This window comes from Phyllobates terribilis, unplaced genomic scaffold, assembly GCF_046119375.1.
Source record: "Phyllobates terribilis strain yellow unplaced genomic scaffold, ASM4611937v1 Scaffold_75__1_contigs__length_6962009, whole genome shotgun sequence".
NCBI classification, from domain to species: Eukaryota; Metazoa; Chordata; class Amphibia; order Anura; family Dendrobatidae; genus Phyllobates; species Phyllobates terribilis.
Window position 1 is genome coordinate 1,298,036 of NW_027362835.1, and position 26,287 is coordinate 1,324,322.

The following is a 26,287-nucleotide window of genomic DNA, read 5'->3' on the forward strand; positions in this document are numbered from 1 at the left end:
GAATTTTACAAAAAGGATAATTTAACATCAGCCTGCGTCTGTGACATGTATGTGTCTCCAATTTGGCAATTTAAATGGGTGTGGAGAAGCAGACCTACACAGTTAAGCCCCTGTCTCACGGTTTTGGTGACGCAACAGCGACCTCACCAGCGATGTCGCTATGTGTGACACTTTGCAGCAATCAGGCCCCTGCTGTGAGGTCGCTGATCGCTGCAAAATGTCCTGGACCATTTTTTGGTCTTTGCTCTCCCGCTGGTCAGCACACATCGCTGTGTGTGACCAGCGGGACCAGCGATCAGGCGGGTAACCATGATAAACAGCGGGTTACTAGGGGCACACACGCACTTAGTAACCCGCTGTTTATCATGGTTACCACTCTGCTACGGTGAGTGGTAACCTCCCGCTCATCGTAGCAGAGTGGTAACCATGATAAATAGAGGATTACTAGGTGCGCGTGTGCCCCTAGTAACCCGCTGTTTATCATGGTTACCAGCCTGCTCCTACTTCAGCAGGCTGGTAACCAGGAGCAGGACATCGTGGAAACATTCTTTCCACGATGTCGCTGCTCCCCTGATCGCTGGTGAGCCTGCCTGTTTGACAGCTCACCAGCGATCACATAGCGACGCAGCAACGATCCCTGACAGGTCGTATCGTTGTCGGGATCACTGTAGCGTCGCTATGTGTGACGGGGCCTTGAAGCATCTCAATTTATTGTACGCATAGTTCAGCAGTGTCTGTAGACTACAGGGGGCACAGTTCTCATGAAATCACATCCACTTTGCTTGGACAATTAAACACAGCAGAATTTCTGCGCAGAAAAAGCAGCAGACAAAATGCAGCATGTATTCTTCGTGTGAACACGGCCTAAATGTCCAAGCAAAATGGGTGTGATTTCATTAAAACTCTGCCATCGGTGTGTCTAAAGAACTCTGTGATTTTGTTGCATTTTTTCTCTATAATCTTTTATGAGGAGCCTGAAAAACACATGGAAAAAATATGCCATTGCATTTTTAAGTGGAGAATCAAAGCTTTTCTGTACTATTAAAAATGCTGCATCAAATGTGCACCAAAAATGCATTAAATAAGGGAAAAATGCATAAAAGAAACACAGCAAAAACTTAATAATCAGAGAAGATTGTTATTGCGTTGTGTGGTGCAGAAACCTGCAGAAAATGTGATTAAACATATTAGATCCACCAGATGCATGATCATGGAGCAAAAGTAGCCAGCCATTAGACACAGATAGAATTCTGCTTAATCCTATCCCGGGAACTGCATTCCCGCAAAGCGCCGTATACACTGAGCGCCGCCGCAATCGAGTGCTCATAGATTTGACACACCACAGCAATGCCCATGATCATTGTGAGAACTGATCACGGGCGATCAACCCCTGTGATGCTGCTGTCAATAGTGACAGTGACATAGCGGGCATCGCGGAGGGAGTGAGCTCCCTCTGTTGAAGATATAAATATATGTATGATTATGGAAGTTTTATGAATATGTAACTTCTTGCTTATATGTATATAGAATTGCAGTCAACCTCATAATTGACCAAAGATCCACATGCTACGCGAAGCTAGAATTATGGAAAGACCCTAATGATATTTAATGATATTTGGCTAACACCTTCATCTGAAAATAAGAGCTTTGCTTATGATCTTTATTACTTTAGGGAAATTACAGTATAACAAACAATAAGTGACCATATTGACTGACCTTTGAACCTCATGTGCAAGACGGACTTAATTGATTTTGATGGTCAGCTTGACTTAATTGATTACCCATTAGAATAATGACATGTGAGCACCAGATGTCATCAATGACTAGCCATAGTGATGAGCGAGCATTCTCGCAAGTACTCGGTTCTTGCCTGAGCATCTCAGTACTCCAGATGCTCAGAGCTCGCCGAGTACATGCGAGATGCTAGGGCAGATGCTCGGGTCCCCTCCCTGCATGTTTGGCGCTCTTTTCAGAGCCAATGAACATGCAGGGATTGTCGGCCACTCACTGTAATGCCGCAGCCATTGTGATTGTGGCATTACAGTGATTGGCTGGTCGCACAGTGTCATCAGGTCTATATCAGACCTGGCGCCGCTGTGCTCGTCAGTCTACTCCGCAACCAGACAGTGTAGGGAGAGGTGCTGCTGAGGTAGGGAGAGATTTACTTGTTTATTAGGTAGTATAGGTAGAACAGAAGCATATTACACATATCCATCTCAGCAAACAGTCCTTTTGAGGATTAATTCATCTGCAGAGGTATCAGGCAGGCAGGGTATATTGGCAGGCAGGCAGTGTATATAGCAGACTGCAGTGCATATAGCACAAGAGACTCCATTTCAGTTCTGCCTGCTGCTACGGCTGTTTGACATTTCTAGACATAGCCCTAGGTCTCAGGGGCCAGGAATAATTTTTTTTGGATCTTAATCCTTATTATTTGCTTAAAAAGGAATCCAGAGAACACTGATTTTCTGTGCCATTTGCTTGTTGGCAGTGCAGAATACAGCCAGGTCATTTCCATATTACTGTGCTAAAAATCCAGCTATTTAAAACTGTTTGTCCGTCACACGGATCACATATACGCTTTCAGAAAATACTGCCATTTCTGGCCTCCATTAAACATTTTTTTCAGCATGTCAGTGAAGTTTTTGACACCGGTTTGCTGTTCAAAATAATTACCTACAGGCCAGGTATTTAAAACTGTGGTTTGTCCTTCACATGAATCACAAATACGTTTTTAGAAAATACTACCATTTCTGGCCTCCAATAAAAAATGTTTTCAGTGTGTCACCGAAGTTTTTGACACCAGTTTGCTGTTCAAAACAGTCACCTACAGGCCAGGTATTTAAAACTGTGGTTTGTCTGTCACACGGATCACAAATACGTTTTTAGAAAATACTGCCATTTCTGGACTCCATTAAAAAAAAAATTCAGTGTGTCAGAGAAGATTTTCACACCGGTTTGCTGTTCAAAATAGTTTTCTACAGGTCAGTTATTTAAAACTGTGGTTTCTCGGTTACACGGAGCACATATGACTTTGCTTCAAATTCAGCCAATTGTAGTGAGCGTGGAAGATATTATCCTCCATTTAAAATGGGCAGGGCGCATGGCAAGGGATGGGGAACTGGATGTGATGGTGATGGTGCATGCAGAGGCTGAGGCCGTGGGCAAGCTGAAATTGTGCCACAACAAACACCCACATCTTCTCGCCAGGCCTTCCTGTCCCAATTCTTAGGGGACCGTAGCACACCACTATTGAACCAGAGCAGTGTCAAAAGGTTTTTGGTTGGATAGCGGATAATTCTTCCAGTCACTTAGCCACCACCACCACCCTGTCTTCCACAAGGTCAAGTCTCAGTAGCCGTGAGTGTGGACTGCATATTCCTCACCCTGATCCTCTTTCCTCCCACCATGCCGAGTGCCTGGAGACAACTGATCCAACACTTGGACACTCTGAAGAGCTGTTCACTTTTCCATTTATACATTCGTGCCTCTCGCCCAGTCCACTTGAAGCAGGGCAAGAGGAGATCGCATGTAGCAATGCCCAAATATTTGAGCAGCCATGGTCACACAAAGGCGACGGTGGGAAAGTGTCACAAGAGGTGGACGATGATGAGACACAATTGCCAGAAAGTCAGGAGGAGCACCAGGGTGCAGAAGTGGAAGACAAGGTGGTGAATGATATAGTAACTGACCCAACCTGGCAGGAGGACATTCAGAGTGAGGACAGCAGCAAACAGGGGCAGGGAGGCAGAGCACCACAACAGTCAGCAAGAAGCAGTGTGGTGGCCGCAGAAAGAAGGCAGGCAACCTTTTTGCCGTAACACCAACACGAAGGAAGTTGCCAGTACAATTATTAGGTCTACCCGAGTCTGGTTGTTTTTTAAAGACTCTGCCGATAACCCCAGAAAGGCCATTTGCACCACCTGCCAGGCCAGCATCAGCAGGGGTGGTAAAACTACCAGCCTGAACACCACCAGAATGATCAGGCACATGGCAGCAAAGCACCTGACTTTGTGGGCCGAACCCCAGGGCCCAGGAACAGTGTCTGCGGGTGGCACCACTGCTTCTTCCGCTGTTGTGCATGCAAGCCAATCCCCTATCCATGGTGCATGCAAAGATGCCTCCAGCCCTGCATCTGCCATTGCACACTCTCAAGTAGAAGCATCAAGAACCACATCCACGTCCTTGTCCCAGCGCAGCGTTCAGTTGTCCATACCTCGGTCCTTGGAACTAAAGCGCAAATACACAGCCAACGCCCCACAGGCCACACTACTAAATTTCCACATTTCACGACGGCTTGAGCTAGAAATGTTGCCTTTTAGGCTCGTGGAGACGGAAGCATTCTGCAACCTGATGGCGGCGGCCATTCCTTGGTACTCAGTCGCCACTATTTCTCCCGGTGTGCCATCCCTGCATTACACAAGAATGTGTCCCAAAACATTAGCCGTGCCCTCAACAACGCAATTACCAGTAAAGTCCGCCTAACCACAGACACGTGGACAAGTGCTTGTCGGCAGGGATGGTACATCTCGCTGACGGCACACTGGGTTAACATAGTGGAAGCCGTGACCCAGTCGGCCCTTGGGACGGAAAACATCCTTCCAACGCCAAGGATCGCAGGCCCTAGGTCAATAAAGGTTGCCCCCACAGTCTACAGCTCCTGCACCTCCTCCTCCTCAGCCTCCTCGTCCTCTTCAGCCTCCATCTCCGAAATGACCATATCAGTCACAAGCTGGAAGCACTGCAGCACAGCCTCGGCCAAACGGCAACAGGCTGTGCTGAAGATAATATGCTTAGGTGACAAACCGCACAATGCTGAAGAGTTGTGGACAGTTCTGAAAGAACAGGCAGATCTGTGGCTCACACCGATAAACGTACAGTCAGGCAAGGTTGTGTGTGACAATGGCCAGAACCTGGTGGTGGCTCTGAGGTGAGGCAAGCTCACTCACGTACCATGCCTGGCCCACGTGCTTAACTTTGTGGTTCAGCGGTTTCTCAAATCCTACCGGGAGCTGCCAGATCTGCTTGTTAAAGTACGCCACCTGTGTGCCCATTTTAGAAAGTCACCTACAGCTTCCGCCGACCTTTCCGTGTTTCAGCAGCGTTTGCAGCTACCGACGCACAGGTGTGTGATGTCCCCACAAGATGGAACTCTACACTGCAGATGTTGGGAAGGATTTGTGAGCAGAAGAGGGCAGTTGTTGAGTACCAGCATCAACAAGGCCATCGCTATTCAGTTCAGACTCCACACATAAGACGTCAGGAGTGAGCATGGATGTCAGACATATGTACCATCCTCCGAAACTTTGAGGAGCAAGGAACCATACAGGGTGATTACACACAGCCAAGCCTCATCTCATCCCAACATGGATTGGGTGACAATGAGGAAGAGGAGGAGGAAGGAGAAGGACAGGAGCTAGTTTCATGCACTATAGCGGTACTACCTGCACAGCTGTCATACCGTCTGTTCAGCGTGGATGGCCAGAGGACAGAGAGGAGGAGGAGACCATGGGTAGTCATCCTCTTGGTGAGGACACTAAAGTCTTGCCTGTTAGTAGTCTGGCACGCATGGCTGAGTATATGTTACGCTGTCTTTCCCATGACCCTCGCGTTCTCAAAATTTTGGGTGACAGTCATTACTGGTTGGTGACACTTCTAGACCCACGCTACAAGAAGAACTTTATATCTCTTATTCCTGAGGCGGACAAAAATGGGGCAGTACCAGAAGGCCCTTGTTGCGGAACTATTAAAAAAATTCCCATCTGAAAACGCTGGCGGCAGAGGGCACAGTTTGTTGGACAACCAAGGAGTACAGGCGAAAGAGATACAACTCCAATCCAGCACAGGCAGGGGAACACTGTCAAAGTTCTCTGAGAATTTTCTCAGCCCCTCCCATCGCACAGGTCCTGAGGCGTGGGGTACTCTCACAATGAGTGCAAAGTTTGGGAAGATGGTGAGGTAGTACATTGCCGACCGTACCAACCACCTCCGTGATTCCTCTGTGCCTTATAATTATTGGGTATCCAAGCTGGATAAGTGGAATGAACTGGCTTTCTACGCCTTGGAGGTCCTGGCCTACCCTGCCGCTAGCGTTTTATCAGAGCGGGTTTTTGGTGCCGCTGGTGGAATTATAACTGATAAGCGCATCCGCCTGTCAACTGAAAATGCTGACAGGCTGACTCTTATAAAAATGAACACGGGCTGGATTGGGCCAGACTTCTCAACAATACCGAATGATAGCAGCGTAACATAAACTCATATCCAGTGTCTTTTATTGGGAGGTGTATTGCCATGTACCTTTTCACACCCACACATGGGTATACGCTTCCTGATTTTGCCTACTTGCTCTTGTTCTCCTCCTTCTCCACATCCTTATCCTCCACCACCATATCACCAGTTTGACCATGGTTCATAAAGCAACACCCACATAATTTTCTGAAAGGGTGTTTATGAAGCCCATAAAAAAAAAATTTATACAGTATGTTCATGTATATTCCCCAGGGGTAAATGTTTGTCAGCCCATACACTTAGTGCATGGGCATTACAAGTATAGAAGACCCGCTACTTTACAATGAGAACAATTTTTTATGAGGCCCTCCTCCACGCCTTTTCCAATGGGCATTGGAGTGCCTCCCAATTTTTGGCAGCCCTTGCATTCACTGCATAGGCCAACACTATGTGAGACCGACTTCCTAATAATGGGAACATTTTTTCATGAGGCCCTCTACGTCTCTTCCAAGGGGCATTGGAGTGCCTCCCAATTTTTGGCAGCCCTGGCATTCACTTCATAGGCCAACACTATGGGAGACACACTTCCTAATAATGGGAACATTTTTCATGAGGCCCTCTACGTCTCTTCCAAGGGGCATTGGAGTGCCTCCCAATTTTTGGCATCCTTGAATTCACTGCATAGGCAAACACAATGGGAGACCCACTTCCTAATAATGGGAACATTGTTTTCAGGAGGCCCTCTGACCTCCACGTCTCTTCCAAGGGGCATTGGAGTGCCTCTGAATTTTTAGCAACCCTTGCATTCACTGCATAAGCAAACACAATGGGAGACCCACTTCCTAGTAATGGGAACAATTTATTTCAGTAGGCCCTCCTCTAAGTCTATTCAAAGGTGTATTGGGGTGCGTCTAAATTTTGGGCAGCCCTGCCACTCACTGCATAGGCAATAACAGTATAGGAGACACACTCTTTAGTAATGGGAATAACAAAGCATAGCCGGCTGATGGCTCTCTAAGAATAGTGAGGGCTGACTGCTGGCCCTTTAAGAATAGTAAAGGCCACCTGATGGCCCTATAAAAATAGGCTTTGTGACTTTTAGAGCCCCTCCTTCATAAATGAAACAGGATGTCTCTGATGATGTGTCACACACCACATGGCCAGATAAGGTTGTAAAATGTTAAAATGACATTTCCTGGTGAATGCATTTGTCACAGTTGAAAGCAATACAAAAGTGCAAAAACGCTACAACAACGCTATGTGTGAATATAGCCTATGGTGTGCAGGAGTATTTTTGCTTTTGGATATTTATTTTGTCCTATATACAAGTCATTACCCTGGAAAGGATGTTCCTTAAATATTTCCCAGGAAAATCCATTTTGGCTTTGTTTTGTATGTTTTATTGTGAGCCCGTAAAAGTGGCGTAATATCTCTGACAACATTGTTGACAGCAGTGACCTGGGAGTCAGAAATGCTTCCAGGGGTCTTCCCCATGCTGTTCCCATGCCATTTGAGCACTGTTCCCATCGATTTGTAACATAGTAACATAGTTTTTAGGCTATGTGCCCATGATGCAGAAATGCTCAGGATTTTTTCCTGAGCGTCTCTGCTTCTCCCTGGCAGAAAAAAACGCATGAGGATTGTACATGCGTTTTCCTGCCAGGGACATGCGGATGTGAAGCGTTCTTCACATGCATTTCCGCATGCGGGTTGAAAAGCGCTTTCCAAGCGATTTTAGCATCACTTGGAAAGTGCTTGTCAACTTGGTCACACTATATAAATCCATTCAAACAGCATGGATTTATATAGTGTGACCAAAAGAAAGGTAAAAAATAAAAAAAATAAATCTATACTTACCTACCAATGGCCCCCGGTGTCTTGATTCCCTCCGTCCCGGCTGCCGGCAGCGGTACACTGAAGAACCTGCCGGCGTCACCGTCGCGTGACCCGTCACATGACTATGACGTCAGCGCAGGTCCTCCAGTCCATCGCTAGAGGCCGGCATGAAAGGACGAGTGCAGCGGGGGCCGTCAGAAGGTAAATATAATCTTTATTTTTTATTTTATTCCTTTTTTCATAGTATCTATGGTACCCGGGTCCGGAGGAGAGTCTCATCTCCTCTAGACCTGGGTACCATCCGCACATTGGAACGCGTGCATTCCGCATGTCCTTATCTAGTGAAGAGGAATACATGCGTTCTAATGCAAGGCAATGGTGGCGAAAATGCAGCACTTCCGCAAAATAATTGGTAGTGCTGCGTTTTTTTCCACAATGATAATCCGCAGCAGAAATTTTCGCAGCATGTGCACAGCACATGCGGATCATCATTGGGGAACATGGCAGCCCTTCTACCATGCGTTTTTTAAATGTTTCTGCAGCGTTTTTGAAGCTGCGGAAATGCTTAAAAAACGCATTGTGGGCACACAACCTTGAGGTTGAAAGAAGACTAAGTCCATCTAGTTCAACCCATAGCCTAACATGTTGATCCAGAGGAAGGCAAAAAAAAAAAACATGTGGCAAACACTAAGCTCCACATTGGGGAAAAAAATTCCTTCCCGACTCCATACGACAGTCAGACTAGCTCCCTGGATCAACGCCCTATCAAGGAATCTAGTATATATAACCTGTAATATTATACTTTTCAAGAAAGGCATCCATGCCCTTCTTAAATTTTAATAGTGAATCACTCATTACAACATCATGCGGCAGAGAGTTCCATAGTCTCACTGCTCTTACAGTAAAGAATCCCCGTCTGTGATTATGATTAAACCTTCTTTGCTCCAGACATAGAAGATGCCCCCTTGTCCCTGTCTCTGGCCTCGCCTCAGAGTAAAAAGATCAGTAGAAAGGTCTTTGTACTGTCCCCTCATACACTTGTACATAGTAATAAGATCACCCTTAAGCCTTCGTTTTTCCAAACTAAATAACCCCAAGTGTAATAACCTGTCTTGGAATTGCAGTCCTCTAATAACCTTGGTCGCTCTTCTCCGCACCCTCTCTAGTTCAGCTATGTCTTTCTTATACACCGGAGACCAGAACTCTACACAGTATTCTAAGTGTAGTCGCACTAGTGACTTGTATAGAGGTAAAATTATGTTCTCCTCATGAGCATCTATACCTCTTTTAATGCATCCCATTATTTTATTTGCCTTTGCAGCAGCTGCCTGACACTGGCCACTAAATGTGAGCTTGTCGTCCACCAATACACCCAGGTTTTTTTCAGTTACAGTTTTGCCCAGTGTTTTACAATTAAGCATATAATTATACATTTTATTTCCTCTGCCCAAGTGCATTACCTTACATTTATCCCCATTAAAGATCATTTGCCATTTATCAGCCCAAGCTTCTAGTTTACATAGATCCTCCTGTAATATAAAATTGTCCTCCTCTGTATTGATTACCCTGCAGAGTTTAGTGTCATCTGCAAATATTGAAATATTACTCTGTATGCCCCCTACAAGGTCATTAATAAATATGTTAAAATGAAGTTTGCCCAATACTGACCCCTGTGGTACCCCACTGTCAACTGAGACCCAGTCTGAGCGTTTTCCATTAATAACCACCCTTTGTTTCCTATCACTGAGCCAATTTTTAACCCACATACATATATTTTCCCTTATCCCCATTGTTCTCATTTTATGTATCAACCTTTTGTGTGGAACTGTATCAAAAGCTTTTTAAAAGTCCATATACACAACATCCACTGCATTTCCTTGGTCCAGTCCAGAACTTGCCTCCTCATAAAAACTGATCAGATTAGTTTGACAGGAATGGTCCCTCGTAAACCCATGTTGATATTGGGTCATGAGGTTATTCTTCTTCAGATACTCTAGTATAGCATCTCTTAGGAAACCCTCCAGGATTTTACCCACAGTAGAGGTTAAGCTTACTGGCCTATAATTTCCAAGTTCAGTTTTTGTCCCCTTTTTGAATATTGGCACCACATTTGCTATACGCCAGTCCTGAGGTACAGACCCTGTTATTATGGAATCTTTAAAGATTAAAAATAATGGTCTATCTATGACGTTACTTACTTCCTGCAGTACTCGCGGGTGTATCCCATCCGGGCCCGGGGATTTTTCAACTTTAGTGATTTTTAGACGCTGCCATACTTCCTGCTGGGTTAAGCAAGTGACATTTAATGGAGAATTTTTGTTATCACTAATCATGTTTTCTGTCATGCGATTTTCTTGTGTAAATACTGTTGAAAAAAAATCATTTAGCATATTTGTTTTTTCCTCATCCTCATCCACCATTTCACCCAGACTATTTCTAGCCAACGCTATCATTTTTTAGTTTTTTGCTATTTATGTAGTTAAAGAATATTTTGGGGTTATTTTTACTTTCCCTGGCAATGATTCTCTCTGCCTCAATCTTTGCTGCCTTGATTTGGTTTTTACAGAATTTATTTAATTTTCTATATTTATTTAATGCCTCATCACTACCTGCTTGCTTTAGTTCTCTAAATACTTTCTTTTTGTCACTTATTGTGCGCCTTACAGCTCTATTTAGCCATAGTGATTTCCTCCTATTTCTAGCATGTTTATTCCCATGGGGTATATATTGTGCACAGGTCCTATACAGGATGCTAATAAATGTCTCCCATTTGCTTTGTGTAGCTTTATGTCTCAGGATATCGTCCCAGTTTATTGCACTAAGATGATCTCTCAACCGTTGGAAATTTGCCTTCCTTGGGCAAATTTTAGGCCCTCTGCAGACCACCTGGGGAAGCCGCTGGAAAAATGCTCGAGTTTCCCATAGACTTACATTGGGCATGTTGCTCGGGTCGAGCACCTGAGTATTCCAATGTACTCGACCCGAGCATCGAGCACCCGAGCATTTTAGTGCTCACTTATCACTAACTAGCCATAATTATGAGATAAGACAAATGAAGTAATGGGTGGAAAGTCCCTGATTTTTTCCAATAAAAAGCTGCGTATGACAATCAATGAAAGAGAACTCATTGAGACACAACCTTGTGTATGTCTTGTGATTTCTCCGGCCGTGAGCATATAGGTCCTATATACAATTTGGCGGCAGATAATTAAGATGAGAACACACTTTTTTTGTGCCCACAATACCATGATGCTTCCATAGCATGATGTGATGCGACCGCATTGAGCTGATGGTCTCCATGGTGACCCCCGGTCCCAAGGTGGCTGCGGGATCCTTCAGGGTTCTACAGGAAGGTGGCATGTCAGCGCCTGCTCAGAGTGCTAGAGCCGAGATGCATCCCCCCTGCCTGTCAGACGCTAATCTGATGCAGTGAAGAAGTATTAGATCAGCGATCAGGGCAGGGAAAGTTGATGTACCATACTGGGATAATGTGAAACAGTAAAAGAAAAGTTAAGAAAGATTAGAAAAATATAAAAAAACACAAAATAAAGAACAAAAAAAAAGAAAAAATATTAATCCAATAAATAAATTTATTTGTGTAAAAAAAATATATATACATACTTGGTATTGCCGAGTCCGTAACAACGCGACCTATAATACTGAATTGCTGTTTTTTGTTTATTCTGCCTCCCAAAAAAAGGAATGGAAAGCGATCAAAAGATGTAATTTGCCCAAAAATGGTACCAATAAAAACGTCAATTCAGCCCCCAAAATCTAGCCATCACATGACTCTGTCGGCAGAAATATGGAAAAATTATAGCTAACAAAATATGGCGATGCAAAAACTTGTTTTTACAATAAAAAAGTCTTTCAGTGTGTGACTGCTGCCAACCATAAAAAACACAATATAAATCTTGTATCGCTGTAATCGTACAGACTGGAAGAATAAAGTCTGTGCAAGGAACAGCGTAAAAAATAAATAAAACTAATTCTTCACCTTCTGTTGATTTGTTCATTCTGTCTACCAAAGATCGCAGCAAGGCTCATCTCAGATTTACCCTGCGCTCTGCGCTGAGCGCTTATACTGAGGTTTTCGTGTAAATCTCTGAAATACGTGATTCAGACGAAAACCCCGTGGAAGATTCCCTATAATGAAGGAGGCACTGTGGGCGCCATCTAGCCTATGACCCGGGGGTGCCCGTCTTTTTATTAGGTGTGCATAAAAATGCAGTCAGCCACAGTTTTGTGCACTTCTGAAAAGAAGGACGACAGTGAACAGAGGCCAGACAGAGTTCAGAGTAACTGCTGCCTCATTATAGTGAATAGATCCCTCGAGAGTTTCATCTGAATCACATCACTCAGAGATTTAGATGGAAACCCCGATATAAGTGCTGAGCATAGAGCTCAGGATAAATGTGATCCCAAATGTTATTTAAAATGTTCCCAATAAAAGCTGCAACTCCATTCACAAAAAAGCAAGTCCCCACTCAGGTCTGTCATCTGTTAATGGAAATATAGAAGGCTTCCACGTTACTGGTAGCACAAAGGCTTTGGAAAAACAAAATGGCTCCTCGCCCTCCAAAAAAAATTCAGCAAATTCTGTGCTCCCAAATCCAAATGCTCCCCGCCCTTCTGAGCTCCATAGTGTGCATAAACCGCAGTTAGCGTCCAAATGTTTGGCATTCCTGTAGCAATGAGAGCCCGCCTGTTTTATGGGTGCATGTCTCCAGAAGCACGAGATAGGCACAACATACTGGTACTGGTCACTAACACGTTCTGGTCACTACAACATTTTGGTCACCTGCCAATTACTCTACTGTGTGATCAATCACTGTATCTACTGTGCCAGCTCTTTTACCCTCTCTCTCTCGCCTTATCAATTTGATCGCTGTATCTCAGACTATATCACTAATTTTGTTGACTACTTCATTTTGTATAACATACACTATCTGTAGAAATTGCCCACTGATTTATGGCTTTCTCTCCCTATCTACATGTATTACTACTTTGTAGTAATACATCTGTATATATATATTACTACTCTGTCCTTTCCCTATCCAGATTCACCATTAAATGGCTTCTACTGTGAATTATTTGAATTGGCTAACAGGCTATAATAGTGCCTCCTGATTTACTCTGCTTTACCAAGTGAAGTGATAGTTGCAAGGACTAATGGGGTATCTTGCATGAGCCGAGATTATATGAGTCTTTTTTGGCTAATGTAATCTTCTGCACTTTGTAAAATAACAGCTCATATTTTTTTGACGATTCATGCAAATAAAATAGTAAATTGGTCAGATTCTCTGGGTCAATCACATTTTCAAAAATTTGCCTCGAATTTGATTTGCATCAAATTATTTCACTGGTCTCTAGTATTAACCCTTCCCCATCACATTTATGTACTAATGTTCTTTTGGTAACCAGAAGAATGGGAGTGGCACTGAATGGTATAGCAGGGTTTATATGGCCTGTGACGTCAGGTTGTGCACCCCTGGTTTATATACTGGATTTTTTTCTTTTCTAATTTGACAAAATAGTGAAAAAGTACTTTTTACTGGCCTTGGGCTGCAATTTTAATTTAAGGGAATAATGGACAGTCTCAGACAACTGAGTTTTATAAACATCACCTATTGTCCTAAAAGGTCCCTAATGTCTCCCCAAAGAACCTGACTTTTTGGCAAAAGGTAGATCTGGACTGCAGGATCCTGGAATGTAGAGTGGGATCCCACAACCCTCCTTGGCTCTCCTCATTGAAAAAGTGAGAACTCTTGTGTTACCCCGAGACTTCACTTTTTGAAGTAATCTAGAACTGTCATATGCTTTACTGAGCTGTTATAAATTGGTAATATTATTAGAGTGGAAGGGTTGAGCAATGAGCACCCTATAAACAGACAGTATTAGAAATTATAACAAAGATCCATAGGAATATTTTAGAAGACCTATAAGATACACTCAACAATTCAATAAAAATATGTCTACTTGTCCTACTCAGACTTATAAGGAAGTGTGACTGAAGCCTGAAATAAGAAAATAAAACTTTAAACAAAGTTAAATTTTCTTACCTTCCTAAATCTTCCTATCACAGTTAGATCTTCCAATGATCTGCAGTTAACAATCGAACAATGATGTGCTTACCTTTTGCCGTATTTCTTCTTCCATTTTGACTGGGGAACCCAACTCTGCCACTTGTTTTACTCCTTCACTAGCATATCCTCCATATTCCCAGAGAACATATTCCTTAGAATGCGACCCACCAATAATTGCAGACCAGTGATTGGCTCTTCCTGTAGAGAAGAAACAAGAACACATCCTAATTTCAAATCAGCTTATGGAGTAAGATTGAATAAACAAAGCAGAAAAGAATTAATTTAAATATGAAATCAAAAATCATCTGTAAAAAAGGAAAAAATCTATTTTGGCTATGTTCACACTAGACTTTTTTCAGCTTTTTTTCAGCTTTTTTATGCAAATTTTCACCTGTGTTTTACAGTACCAGCAAGGACTATGAGATTTCAGAAATCTCATGCACACAGGTTGGTTTTTTTGTCCTCTGTATTTTGTGCTTTGCATGTTTTTTTGCATAATAGAGCACGCCACTTTTTGCAGCATTCTTACGTCTATTGAAAGCGATGAGTGGTGCAAAAAATGCTGACAAAAATCCCTGGTGTGAACGTTTTTCTGCGTTTTTAGTGAAAAAAGCAGTATGTGAAACACATATTTTTGTGATTTTCCCTAGTTTACCTTCTTGTCTTCGTCACCTGAGATGGCAGTTTTGATTAGTTCAGTTTAATTAAATTAGTGGTTAGTACAAAATAAACATTGGCTGACCAAGGTGTAAGATTTAACAATAGCTGTGGTCGACCAAGGTGTGAAATTTAACAATGCCTGAGCAACTCAATGGCAGACCAAAGTGTAAAAGTAAATAGTGTGTCCTACAAACTTAGTGTCTTAGGTAAACTATTTCAGACCAAGTCACCTCCCCCTGCTTACATTTGTAATGTGTATTTTTCATTAACATATGTATTTGGTGACCTGAGTTCATCACTCTGTAGTGGAAGCAAAGCTGAACTTTGGGATCATGAAAAATTCACCAAAACCTGTGATTTTGATGATGCTTTCTTTTCTGCCAAGTGAGTGGATTTTGCTGCTGAAAAAATGCCTAGTGTGAACATAGTGTGGTCCCTTTTTATTGTGGGAAAAATAATTGAATAAGAAATTCTCGAGTGATGAATAGACAAGCTCACTAGTTTTTGCAACTCACACCTTCAAATGTGTCTCTTATCTTGAGTCCTATATGTAAACAGTTTTAAGATGGTATTACACCCAATGAGGCTTCACTCTCTGTTCCCCTTCTCTACTCAACTTTGTTGGCGCAATTGTGGCCAAAAAGGTTCTTTAATCCACACATTATGGAGCTGTCCAGTAATCACTTCCACCTGGTCATTTACTTTTCACCTGATCTCTTCTCTACTCTACCAAACAATAAAACCATCTCCTTCTTTAGCATTACTTTTGTTAGATATACATTCTATTCCCTTAGGTGGCAGAGTAATTATCCTCACATATTCTTCTAGCCACAAAAATAGTGATTACAAAATATTGGAAATCCCCAGGTATTCCCGCCAACGAAGAAATAATACAATCAATAAATAAAACCTGTGCTGCTGAAAAAAATTATAGCACACAAAAATAATAAGTTACAAGTTTTCAATATCAATTGGAAGGTTTGGTTGAATCATCCAGAAAATATTGTTCTAATTTAATAGTAGTCGTTAATGTATGTAATCCTTGAAATTTTTTGAAACCAGCCCTGTATTTTGTATTTTGCTTTCTGTAGGTTTAAGTCCTATGTAGACCTCAATGTTTGTCAGTCTAAAGTATTGTATACACCGTTTACTGTTATTTTCTTCAAACCAAATAAAAAGATATTGTTTAAAAAAAATCCAGTGACATGACAAAAATCTGAAAACTAATCATATGCTAAATGGCTGCAAGTCATTATAAATACAGTGAAGGAAATAATTATTTGATCCCTTGCTGTTTTTGTAAGTTTGCCTACTGACAAAGAGATGAACAGTCTATGATTTTAAGGGTAGGTTAATTTTAACATTGTGAGATAGAATAGCCAAAAAAAACAAGAAAATCACATTGTATAAATTAGATAAATTTATTTGCATGTTGCAGTGAGAAATAAGTATTTCATCCCCTACAAACCATTATGAGTTCTGGCTCCTACAGACCAGTTAGACGCTCCTAATCAACTCATTACCTACATTAAAGACAGCTGTCTTACATAGTCACCTGTATAAAAGACTCATATCCACAGACTCAATTAATCAGTCAGAATCTAACCTCTATAACATGGGCAAAACTGAAGAGCTTTCTAAGGATGTCAGGGACAAGATCATAGACCTGCACAAAGCTGGAATGGGCTACAAAACCATAAATAAGACGCTGGGTGAGAAGAAGACAACTGTTGGTGCAATAGTAAGAAAATGGAAGAAATATAAAATGACTGTCAATCGACATCGATCTGGGGCACCATGCAAAATCTCACCTCGTGGGGTATCCTTTATCATGAAGAAGGTGAGAGATCAGCCTAAAACTACATGGGGGGAACTTGTTAATGATCTCAAGGCAGCTTGGACCACAGTCACCAAGAAAACCATTGATTACTCATTACGCCTTAAAGGTTTTAAATCCTGCAGTGCCCGCAAGGTCCCTCTGCTCAAGAAGGCACATGTGCAGGCCCGTCTGAAGTTTGCCAATTAACACTTGGATGTTTCTGTGAGTTATTGGGAGAAGGTGATGTGGTCAGATAAGACAAAAATTGAGCTCTTTGGCATTAACTCAACTCGCCGTGTTTGGAGGAAGAGAAATGCTGCCTATGACCCAAAGAACACCGTCCCCACTGTCAAGCATAGAGGTGGAAACATTATGTTTTGGGGGTGTTTCTCTGCTAAGGGCACAGGGCTACTTCACCGCATCAATGGGAGAATGGATGGAGCCATGTACCGTAAAATCCTGAGTGACAACCTACTTCCCTCCACCAAGACATTAAAAATGGGTTGTGGCTGGGTCTTCCAGCAAGACAATGACTCAAATCATACAGCTAAGGCAACAAAGGAGTGGCTCAAAAAGAAGCACATTAAGGTCATGGAGTGGCCTAGCCAGTCTCCAGACCTTAATCCCATAGAAAACTTATGGAGGGAGTTGAAGCTCCGAGTTGCCAAGTGACAGCCTCAAAATATGAATGATTTAGAGATGATCTGCAAAGAGGAGTGGACCAAAATTCCTCCTTACATGTGCGCAAACCTCATCATCCACTACAAACAACGCCTGACTGCTGTGCTTGCCAACAAGGGTTTTGCCACCAAGTATGAAGTGTTGTTTGCCAGAGGGATCAAATACTTATTTCTCACTGCAAAATACAAATACATTTATCTAATTTATACAATGTGATTTTCTTGAATTTTTTTGGATAGTCTATCTCTCAATGTTAAAATTAACCTACCCTTAAAATTATAGACTGTTCATGTCTTTGTCAGTGGGTAAACTTACAAAAACAGCAAGGGATCAAATAATTATTTCCTTCACTGTATATAAATAAAAAAGATTATTAAAAGTTCAAAACATTGTTACCCTTTTGCTTGACAGTGCATATTTAGTTAACATAAATAACAATGATCCACATAAACAATGAAATAACAAAAACAGACAGGAAATAATACTGGAGTTAAAATGAGAACAGACTCTTTAAAACATTTTTATTTTGATATCTCACAACACAGTGAATGTAAGATTATTAATTCCTGATTTTTTTCAAGCAATATTGTCTTTGACAGTTTAATATACCTTCTTTGTCAAAACCCTTATCGCACTTTAAAATAAATTTCTTCCATAAAAAACACTGTCAGCCTGTTCCCAGCAGTAGATTTCTTTATATATAAAACCTCTGTGTAATTGGCCATTTGAAAGAAAAGGCCAATAAAAAAGGTATTAGAAAATTATTCTGTCATCTACTATTGAAGTCTACAGATAAGACATTCCATTAAACAGCTTCCTTTGCCTTCCTAAGAATGGAAGGTCAAAACTGTTATAGGCAACAATGAATCATATTTTTGAGGGTAGAAAACAATTTAAGCAATTACATGGGTGGATATTTCAATGAGCAGTGCCCTTGCTTGACAGATGACCCATTGGGAGCATTTGTGTAGCTCAACAAAATACATTACACAAGAGTTTGTTTGTTCAGTAACACAACAAAAAAGGATCAAAGAGATCTTTGGATGTAGATACTTTTATGATTGCCTTTCAAAAACGTATCTTTGATCTGAGGCATAACTTAAAGTTCCTGGGCCCCAAAGTAAAATATGCAGTAAGGTCTCCGCACAAAAATGTGCTAATTTGGTGTTTTATTACATGGTGAAAGTGCCCATCAGACATCATGAAATAGGTATAATTGTTATCTTGGCACCACCTCCATAGCTATTGGCTTTCACAAAGAACAAATTTGATATAACATTTTTAAACCTTAACCAAACATAATTGGACTTACTTGGATAGTCTTTAGGGTGTGTCTTTTCTGACCAGTTCCCGTAGAAAGTCAATCTGTATTTAGCAGTTCCACATGCACAACAGACTGGGATAGCCTTTTCATTTCCACTGTCAATTGTTGCATCTGAAAAACCAACAACTTTGTAACATGTACTATGTAAGTAACTCCGTCATCAGATGCATCACTTCCTAGTTCTTACTCAACTTGTTGGTCAATTTTGGAGATATTCTTAAGATCAGTTTTGTATTGGTTTTCTGACCACTAAAAATATAACTAAGCTGAATCAAAATGCTTTAAAAGAATACTTTCATTTGCAATATTAGTTTACCTGCATCCTAACATCACTGGTATAAAGGGTTATATGCCCCACCTTATTATGGAAATAATACTTAGTCTACTGCTACATGACCAAAAAATAATAATTACTGCAGTAATGATATCATCATGGAACATTTTTCATTGCTAAAGTCATAAATTGACCAACGCAATCAATGTAAAATTGCCATTGCCTGGAAACACACCATATTTCAATGGTAAACATATGACAATTTTACAGAAAACCCCATACTATTTTGTCCGATAATAGTTGCTCCTCTCCTTTAACAGTTCCAAAGCAAATCTTTTAACAGGAGGTTGTAGTGTTATACCAGATGACTTTATGTGATGCTAGCATGGGTTCTACCAACAAAAGGAACACCTTTAGTAAATGGAACACATTTAGTCTATTAATATTTCTGTCAAATAGATACTTTCCAAAGGGTAAAGTGAAATGTTCAGAACAAAATATACAGGTTACAGAATATATTTAGTGCAACACATGACATAACTAGACAGACATTAAGTTGCTATATGGCATACATATGTGACAGAAAATGGGGATAGAACTCAAAAATAATTTCATATAAAATGTGTGGAAGATCAAAACTGGTAGTATTCTTACTTTGCTCACATATTCTTTTTGTAAGTGATCCTTCATCTTGGAAGTAAATAATTTTCTTCTGCACAATGCTTGCTCTATAGGTAAAACAAACCAGTAAAACATAATTATTAAATGAGAAAGAAGACAAATTATAGGGTATACATATTTATTACAGTTTAAATTAAAAGCTGCTATTTAATTTGCCACATTTGTAACTAAGTTCTAATAACATACTAAAGTGAAGAAGTAGAGTGAAAAAGGTTTATGAAGAGGAAGATAGTTCATCAAAACTTTTCTACAAATTACAATGTTAAATAATTGAATAACAAAAGGGCAAAGTTGAGGATCTCACTTTCTTTGTACCACCCTTTGCATGGCCACTTGCCATTTCACATCGACCTCACCCCTTCCTTCCAAACACTGCCAATCACACCTCAACAGTTGAGCTAACAATTAGTGATGAGAGAGGATGCTCGCTATTGCTCGATGCTCGCCCGAGCATCTCACTGCTTGAGATGCTCAGTGCTCGCCGAGTATTTCTTGGGTTGCTCGGTGGGAGCTCGGGTTCCCTCCCTGAATGTTTGGCGCTCTTTAGGATGCCAATGAACATGCAGGGATTGTCTGCCACACACAGCGAACGGCTGGCCGCACAGCGTCATCAGGTCTATATCAGACATGGCGCCGCCATGCTCATCATAGTCTACTCCGGAATCAGGCAGTGTAGGGAAAGGTACTGCTGAGCTAGGGAGAGATTTGCTTGTTTCTTAGTTAGTGTAGGTATACCAGCATATATTATTCACATACAAATCTCAACTAAATTAAATTGAAACTGTGATTTGTCCATCACACGGATGACATATAAGTGCTCTGAAAATTCTGCCATTTCTGGCCTCCATTGAAATTTTGTTGCAGTGTGTTAGCAAAGTTATTGACACACGTTCGCTGTTAAAAATAGTTAGCTACAGGCCAGCTATTTAAAACTGTGGTTTGTCCGTCACACGGATCACATACAAGTGTGCTGAAAATTCTGCCATTTCTGGCCTCCATTGAAATTTTGTTGCAGTGTGTTAGCAAAGTTATTGACACCCGTTCGCTGTTAAAAATAGTTACTTACAGGCCAGCTATTTAAAACTGTGGTTTGTCCGTCACACGGAACACATACAAGTGTGCTGAAAATTCTGCCATTTCTGGCCTCCATTGAAAATTTGTTGCAGTGTGTTAGCAAAGTTATTGGACATTGATTTCTCTCCAGGCTAAATGTGCTCCCAATAATCAATAATACAAGTAAATATAGTCAAATATTATTTCCTGTACAACTGTTATTTCACCATACAACACGTTTCGACATAAAATAGTCTTCATCAGGTATATTTACAGTGCCTACAAGTAGTATTCAACCCCCTGGTTTGATAAGATGCAAATAAGTTAGAGCCTTCAAACTGCAAACGAGAGTAGGTTTTATGAACAGAAGCATAAATCTTACAAACCAAAAAGTTATGTTGCTCAGTTGAATTTTATTAAATTTTAAACATAAAAGTGTGGGTCAATTATTATACAACCCCTATGTTTAATATTTTGTGGAATAACCCTTGTTTGCAATTACAGCTAATAATCGTCTTTTATAAGACCTGATCAGGCCGGCACAGGTCTGTGGAGTTATCTTGGAGTTATCTTGGCCCACTCCTCCATGCAGATCTTCTCCAAGTTATCTAAGTTCTTTGGGTGTCTCATGTGGACTTTATTCTTGAGCTCCTTCCACAAGTTTTCAATTGGGTTAAGGTCAGGAGACTGACTAGGCCACTCCAACACCTTGACTTTTTCCCTCTTGAACCAGGCCTTGGTTTTCTTGGCTGTGTGCTTTGGGTCGTTGTCTTGCTGGAAGATGAAATTACGACCCATCTTAAGATCCTTGATGGAGGAGCGGAGGTTCTTGGCCAAAATCTCCAGGTAGGCCGTGCTATCCATCTTCCCATGGATGCGGACCAGATGGCCAGGCCCCTTGGCTGAGAAACAGCCCCACAGCATGATGCTGCCACCACCATGCTTGACTGTAGGGATGGTATTCTTGGGGTCGTATGCAGTGCCATCCAGTCTCCAAACGTCACGTGTGTGGTTGGCACCAAAGATCTCGATCTTGGTCTCATCAGACCATAGAACCTTGAACCAGTCTGTCTCAGAGTCCTCCAAGTGATCATGAGCAAACTGTAGATGAGCCTTGACATGACGCTTTGAAAGTAAAGGTACCATACAGGCTCATCTGGAACGGAGACCATTGCGGTGGAGTACGTTACTTATGGTATTGACTGAAACCAATGTCCCCACTGCCATGAGATCTTCCCGGAGCTCCTTCCTTGTTGTCCTTGGGTTAGCCTTGACTCTTCGGACAAGCCTGGCCTCGGCACGGGAGGACACTTTCAAAGGCTGTCCAGGAAGCCTTCCACTTACGGATGATGCTCCCAACAGTGGAGACAGGTAGGCCCAACTCCTTGGAAAGGGTTTTGTACCCCTTGCCAGCCTTGTGACCCTCCACGATCTTGTCTCTGATGGCCTTGGAATGCTCCTTTGTCTTTCCCATGTTGACCATGTCTGAGTGCTGTTCACAAGTTTGGGGAGGGTCTTAAATAGTCAGAAAAGGCTGGCAAAAGAGATCTTTAATCCACACATGTGAAGCTCATTATTCTTGGTGCCTGAACTACTTCTTAATACTTTAGGGGGACCAAACAGAATTCTTGTGGTTTGAGGGGTTGAATAATAAATGACACTCTGAATTAACTTTTAACGTTTTAAAAAAAAAAATAAAAAAAATAAAAAAAATTGCTGCAGTGCATTTCCCACTTCCAGGCTGATCTACAGTACAAATGTCACAATGCCAAGTTAATTCCGCATGTGTCAACCAGCTAAATCTGCAGGGGGTTGAATACTACTTGTAGGCACTGTATATAAATGAACAATAGCCTTGACTGCTTTATATAGGAAGCAGAAACACATCAGTTAGGGCGGAGGCCATGTTTAGCAAATCAAGGCACACCCTTTTAGAATCCCTCTAACATAGGTAGTCTAGTCCTAAAAAACTCCATATCTTTATATAAACAAACAGACAACAAAAAAAAACTAAAAATATATATATATATATATATATATATATATATATATATATATATATACACAGCTCTGGCAAAAAATGTAGTAGGGGTCATCAATTCCTTCATTTAAATCAATGATTTAGATGAAGGAATTGAGGGTAAACTGATTAAATTTACTGATGACACAAAGCTAGGAGGGATAGCTAATACTAGAGAAGAGAGAAATAGGATTCAAAAAGACCTAAATAAACTGGAGCAGTGGGCAGCAACTAACAGAATGTTTTTTAACAGGGAAAAATGCAAAGTACTACATCTGGGCAATAAAAATGAAAAAAGCATATACAGAATGGGAGGAATAGAGCTAAGCAATAGAGATGAGCGTTGTTCGACTCGAACTGTTCGCCAATCTCAAATTCGAGCTGTTTTGGGCGGTGTTCGAGCCGTTCGGCGAACACGAACAATTTGAAAAAAATTCGGCTGTTCGAGGTTATGTTCGATAACTGTTCGTGCACCAAAATCATAACTGGATTTTTTCTCAGTAATGCTGAAAATTAATGTTAATACGCAGTTTGAGTGTACAGCGGGGCGGGGGGAGGGGCAGGGGATGGATTTCTGCAGGAATAATGAAGATCTCCATTTTTTTTTCTCTTTCCCGCATTTACAGTGGGGAGGTGCAATCTGTCAGCCTATCAGCAGCGCACACACGGAGCGAAGTGCTTTTTTTCACACAAGCAAGGGCATGTGTCATTGGCAGTGTATGTCACATGTCCTTGCCCTATAAGACCCAGCCATTTTCCCCGTCGCCACCATTTTCTCACTGCTGCAGCTGCGTGTTAGACGGCACTGCTGTAGCTGTGTGCGCTATACCTTGTTAATTTCAAGCCAATTTTCGCACAAATCTACAGATAGCTTGGGAGTAGGGAATAGTTGTGATTGCAGTCCTTTTAATGACTAGGTTACAGCACTTCCTACGACTTTTATCAGTCAGGTCTGTGCTCTTAAATAGATAGGTTGGGAGTAAAGACTAATTGTAATTGTAGTCCTTTTCAGGACTAAGTTACATCAGTTCCTATCAGTTTTTGCCAGGCAGGTCTGTGCCAGTGCTGTGCAAGTTTTTTTCACAGCATTTGGCTAAATCTACCAAAGCTAATCCTTTTTGGCCTATTGCAGAGTGTGTTAGTCAGTGGAGTAGCCTATCTGTGTTGCAAGCTACACCACCTGTGTATAGAATACCAATTTTTTTCTGCACCTAGTGAAGTAAAACCTTTTGGGCATAGCATCATTCTATTAGTCCATCTATACTAACCTCCACCAGGTTGCAAATTCAATATAATTTTTTTCTGCATCTAGCTCTGAAAAAATATTTGGGCTTCTAGCAGTGTGTGGGACTTGATCTATTAGTCCATCTATACTGACCTCCATCAGGTTGCAAATTGAATATAATTTTTTTCTGCATCTAGCTCTGAAAAAATATTTGGGCTTCTAGCAGGGTGTGGGACTTGTTCTATTAGTCCATCTATACTGACCTCCATCAGGATGCAAATTGAATATAATTTTTTCTGCATCTAGCTCTGAAAAAATATTTGGGCTTCTAGCAGTGTGTGGGACTTGGTCTATTAGTACATCTATACTGACCTCCATCAGGTTGCAAATTGAATATAATTTTTTTCTGCATCTAGCTCTGAAAAAATATTTGGGCTTCTAGCAGTGTGTGGGACTTGTTATATTAGTCCATCTATACTGACCTCCATCAGGTTGCAAATTGAATATAATTTTTTTCTGCATCTAGCTCTGAAAAAATATTTGGGCTTCTAGCAGTGTGTGGGACTTGGTCTTTTAGTCCATCTATACTGACCTCCATCAGGTTGCAAATTCAATATAATTTTTTTCTGCATCTAGCTCTGAAAAAATATTTGGGCTTCTAGCAGTGTGTGGGACTTGTTCTATTAGTCCATCTATACTGACCTCCATCAGGTTGCAAATTGAATATAATTTTTTTCTGCATCTAGCTCTGAAAAAATATTTGGGCTTCTAGCAGTGTGTGGGACTTGGTCTATTAGTCCATCTATACTGACCTCCACCAGGTTGCAAATTCAATATAATTTTTTTCTGCATCTAGCTCTGAAAAAATATTTGGGCTTCTAGCAGTGTGTGGGACTTGGTCTATTAGTCCATCTATACTAACCTCCACCAGGTCACAAATTAAAAATAATTTTTATCTGCATCTAGCACTGAAAAAATATTTGGGCTTCTAGCAGTGTGTGGGACTTGGTCTATTAGTCCATCTATACTGACCTCAATCAGGTTGCAAATTGAATATAATTTTTTTCTGCATCTAGCTCTGAAAAAATATTTGGGCTTCTAGCAGTGTGTGGGACTTGGTCTATTAGTCCATCTATACTAACCTCCACCAGGTTGCAAATTAAAAATAATTTTTATCTGCATCTAGCTCTGAAAAAATATTTGGGCTTCTAGCAGTGTGTGGGACTTGTTCTATTAGTCCATCTATACTGACCTACATCAGGTTGCAAATTGAATATAATTTTTTTCTGCATTTAGCGCTGAAAAAATATTTGGGCTTCTAGCAATGTGTGGGACTTGGTATATTAGTCCATCTATACTGACCTCAATCAGGTTGCAAATTGAATAAAAATTTTTTCTGCATCTAGCTCAGAAAAAATATTTGGGCTTCTAGCAGTGTGTGTGACTTGTTCTATTAGTCCATCTATACTGACCTCCATCAGGTTGCAAATTGAATATCATTTTTTTCTGCATCTAGCTCAGAAAAAATATTTGGGCTTCTAGCAGTGTGTGGGACTTGTTCTATTAGTCCATCTATACTGACCTCCATCAGGTTGCAAATTGAATATAATTTTTTTCTGCATCTAGCTCTGAAAAAATATTTGGGCTTCTAGCAGTGTGTGGGACTTGGTCTATTAGTCCATCTATACTGACCTCCACCAGGTTGCAAATTCAATATAATTTTTTTCTGCATCTAGCTCTGAAAAAATATTTGGGCTTCTAGCAGTGTGTGGGACTTGGTCTATTAGTCCATCTATACTAACCTCCACCAGGTCACAAATTAAAAATAATTTTTATCTGCATCTAGCACTGAAAAAATATTTGGGCTTCTAGCAGTGTGTGGGACTTGGTCTATTAGTCCATCTATACTGACCTCAATCAGGTTGCAAATTGAATATAATTTTTTTCTGCATCTAGCTCTGAAAAAATATTTGGGCTTCTAGCAGTGTGTGGGACTTGGTCTATTAGTCCATCTATACTAACCTCCACCAGGTTGCAAATTAAAAATAATTTTTATCTGCATCTAGCTCTGAAAAAATATTTGGGCTTCTAGCAGTGTGTGGGACTTGTTCTATTAGTCCATCTATACTGACCTACATCAGGTTGCAAATTGAATATAATTTTTTTCTGCATTTAGCGCTGAAAAAATATTTGGGCTTCTAGCAATGTGTGGGACTTGGTATATTAGTCCATCTATACTGACCTCAATCAGGTTGCAAATTGAATAAAATTTTTTTCTGCATCTAGCTCAGAAAAAATATTTGGGCTTCTAGCAGTGTGTGTGACTTGTTCTATTAGTCCATCTATACTGACCTCCATCAGGTTGCAAATTGAATATCATTTTTTTCTGCATCTAGCTCA

At 41.1% G+C, this 26,287-nt stretch overlaps 1 protein-coding gene across 2 annotated transcripts in view; it reads right to left on the bottom strand.

Annotated features, from left to right (window-relative positions):
• Positions 1-26,287, bottom strand: part of SPON1 (spondin 1) — a 1,048,567-nt gene that overhangs the window by 563,636 nt on the left and 458,644 nt on the right. For both annotated transcript variants that reach the window (XM_073662598.1, XM_073662597.1), the window contains exons 4-6: positions 19,563-19,636; positions 18,623-18,745; positions 14,200-14,348 (exon numbers count right to left, since the gene is read on the bottom strand). In XM_073662598.1, coding sequence (XP_073518699.1) covers positions 14,200-14,348; positions 18,623-18,745; positions 19,563-19,636 — 346 coding nt within the window. The remainder of the gene's footprint in view (positions 1-14,199; positions 14,349-18,622; positions 18,746-19,562; positions 19,637-26,287) is intronic.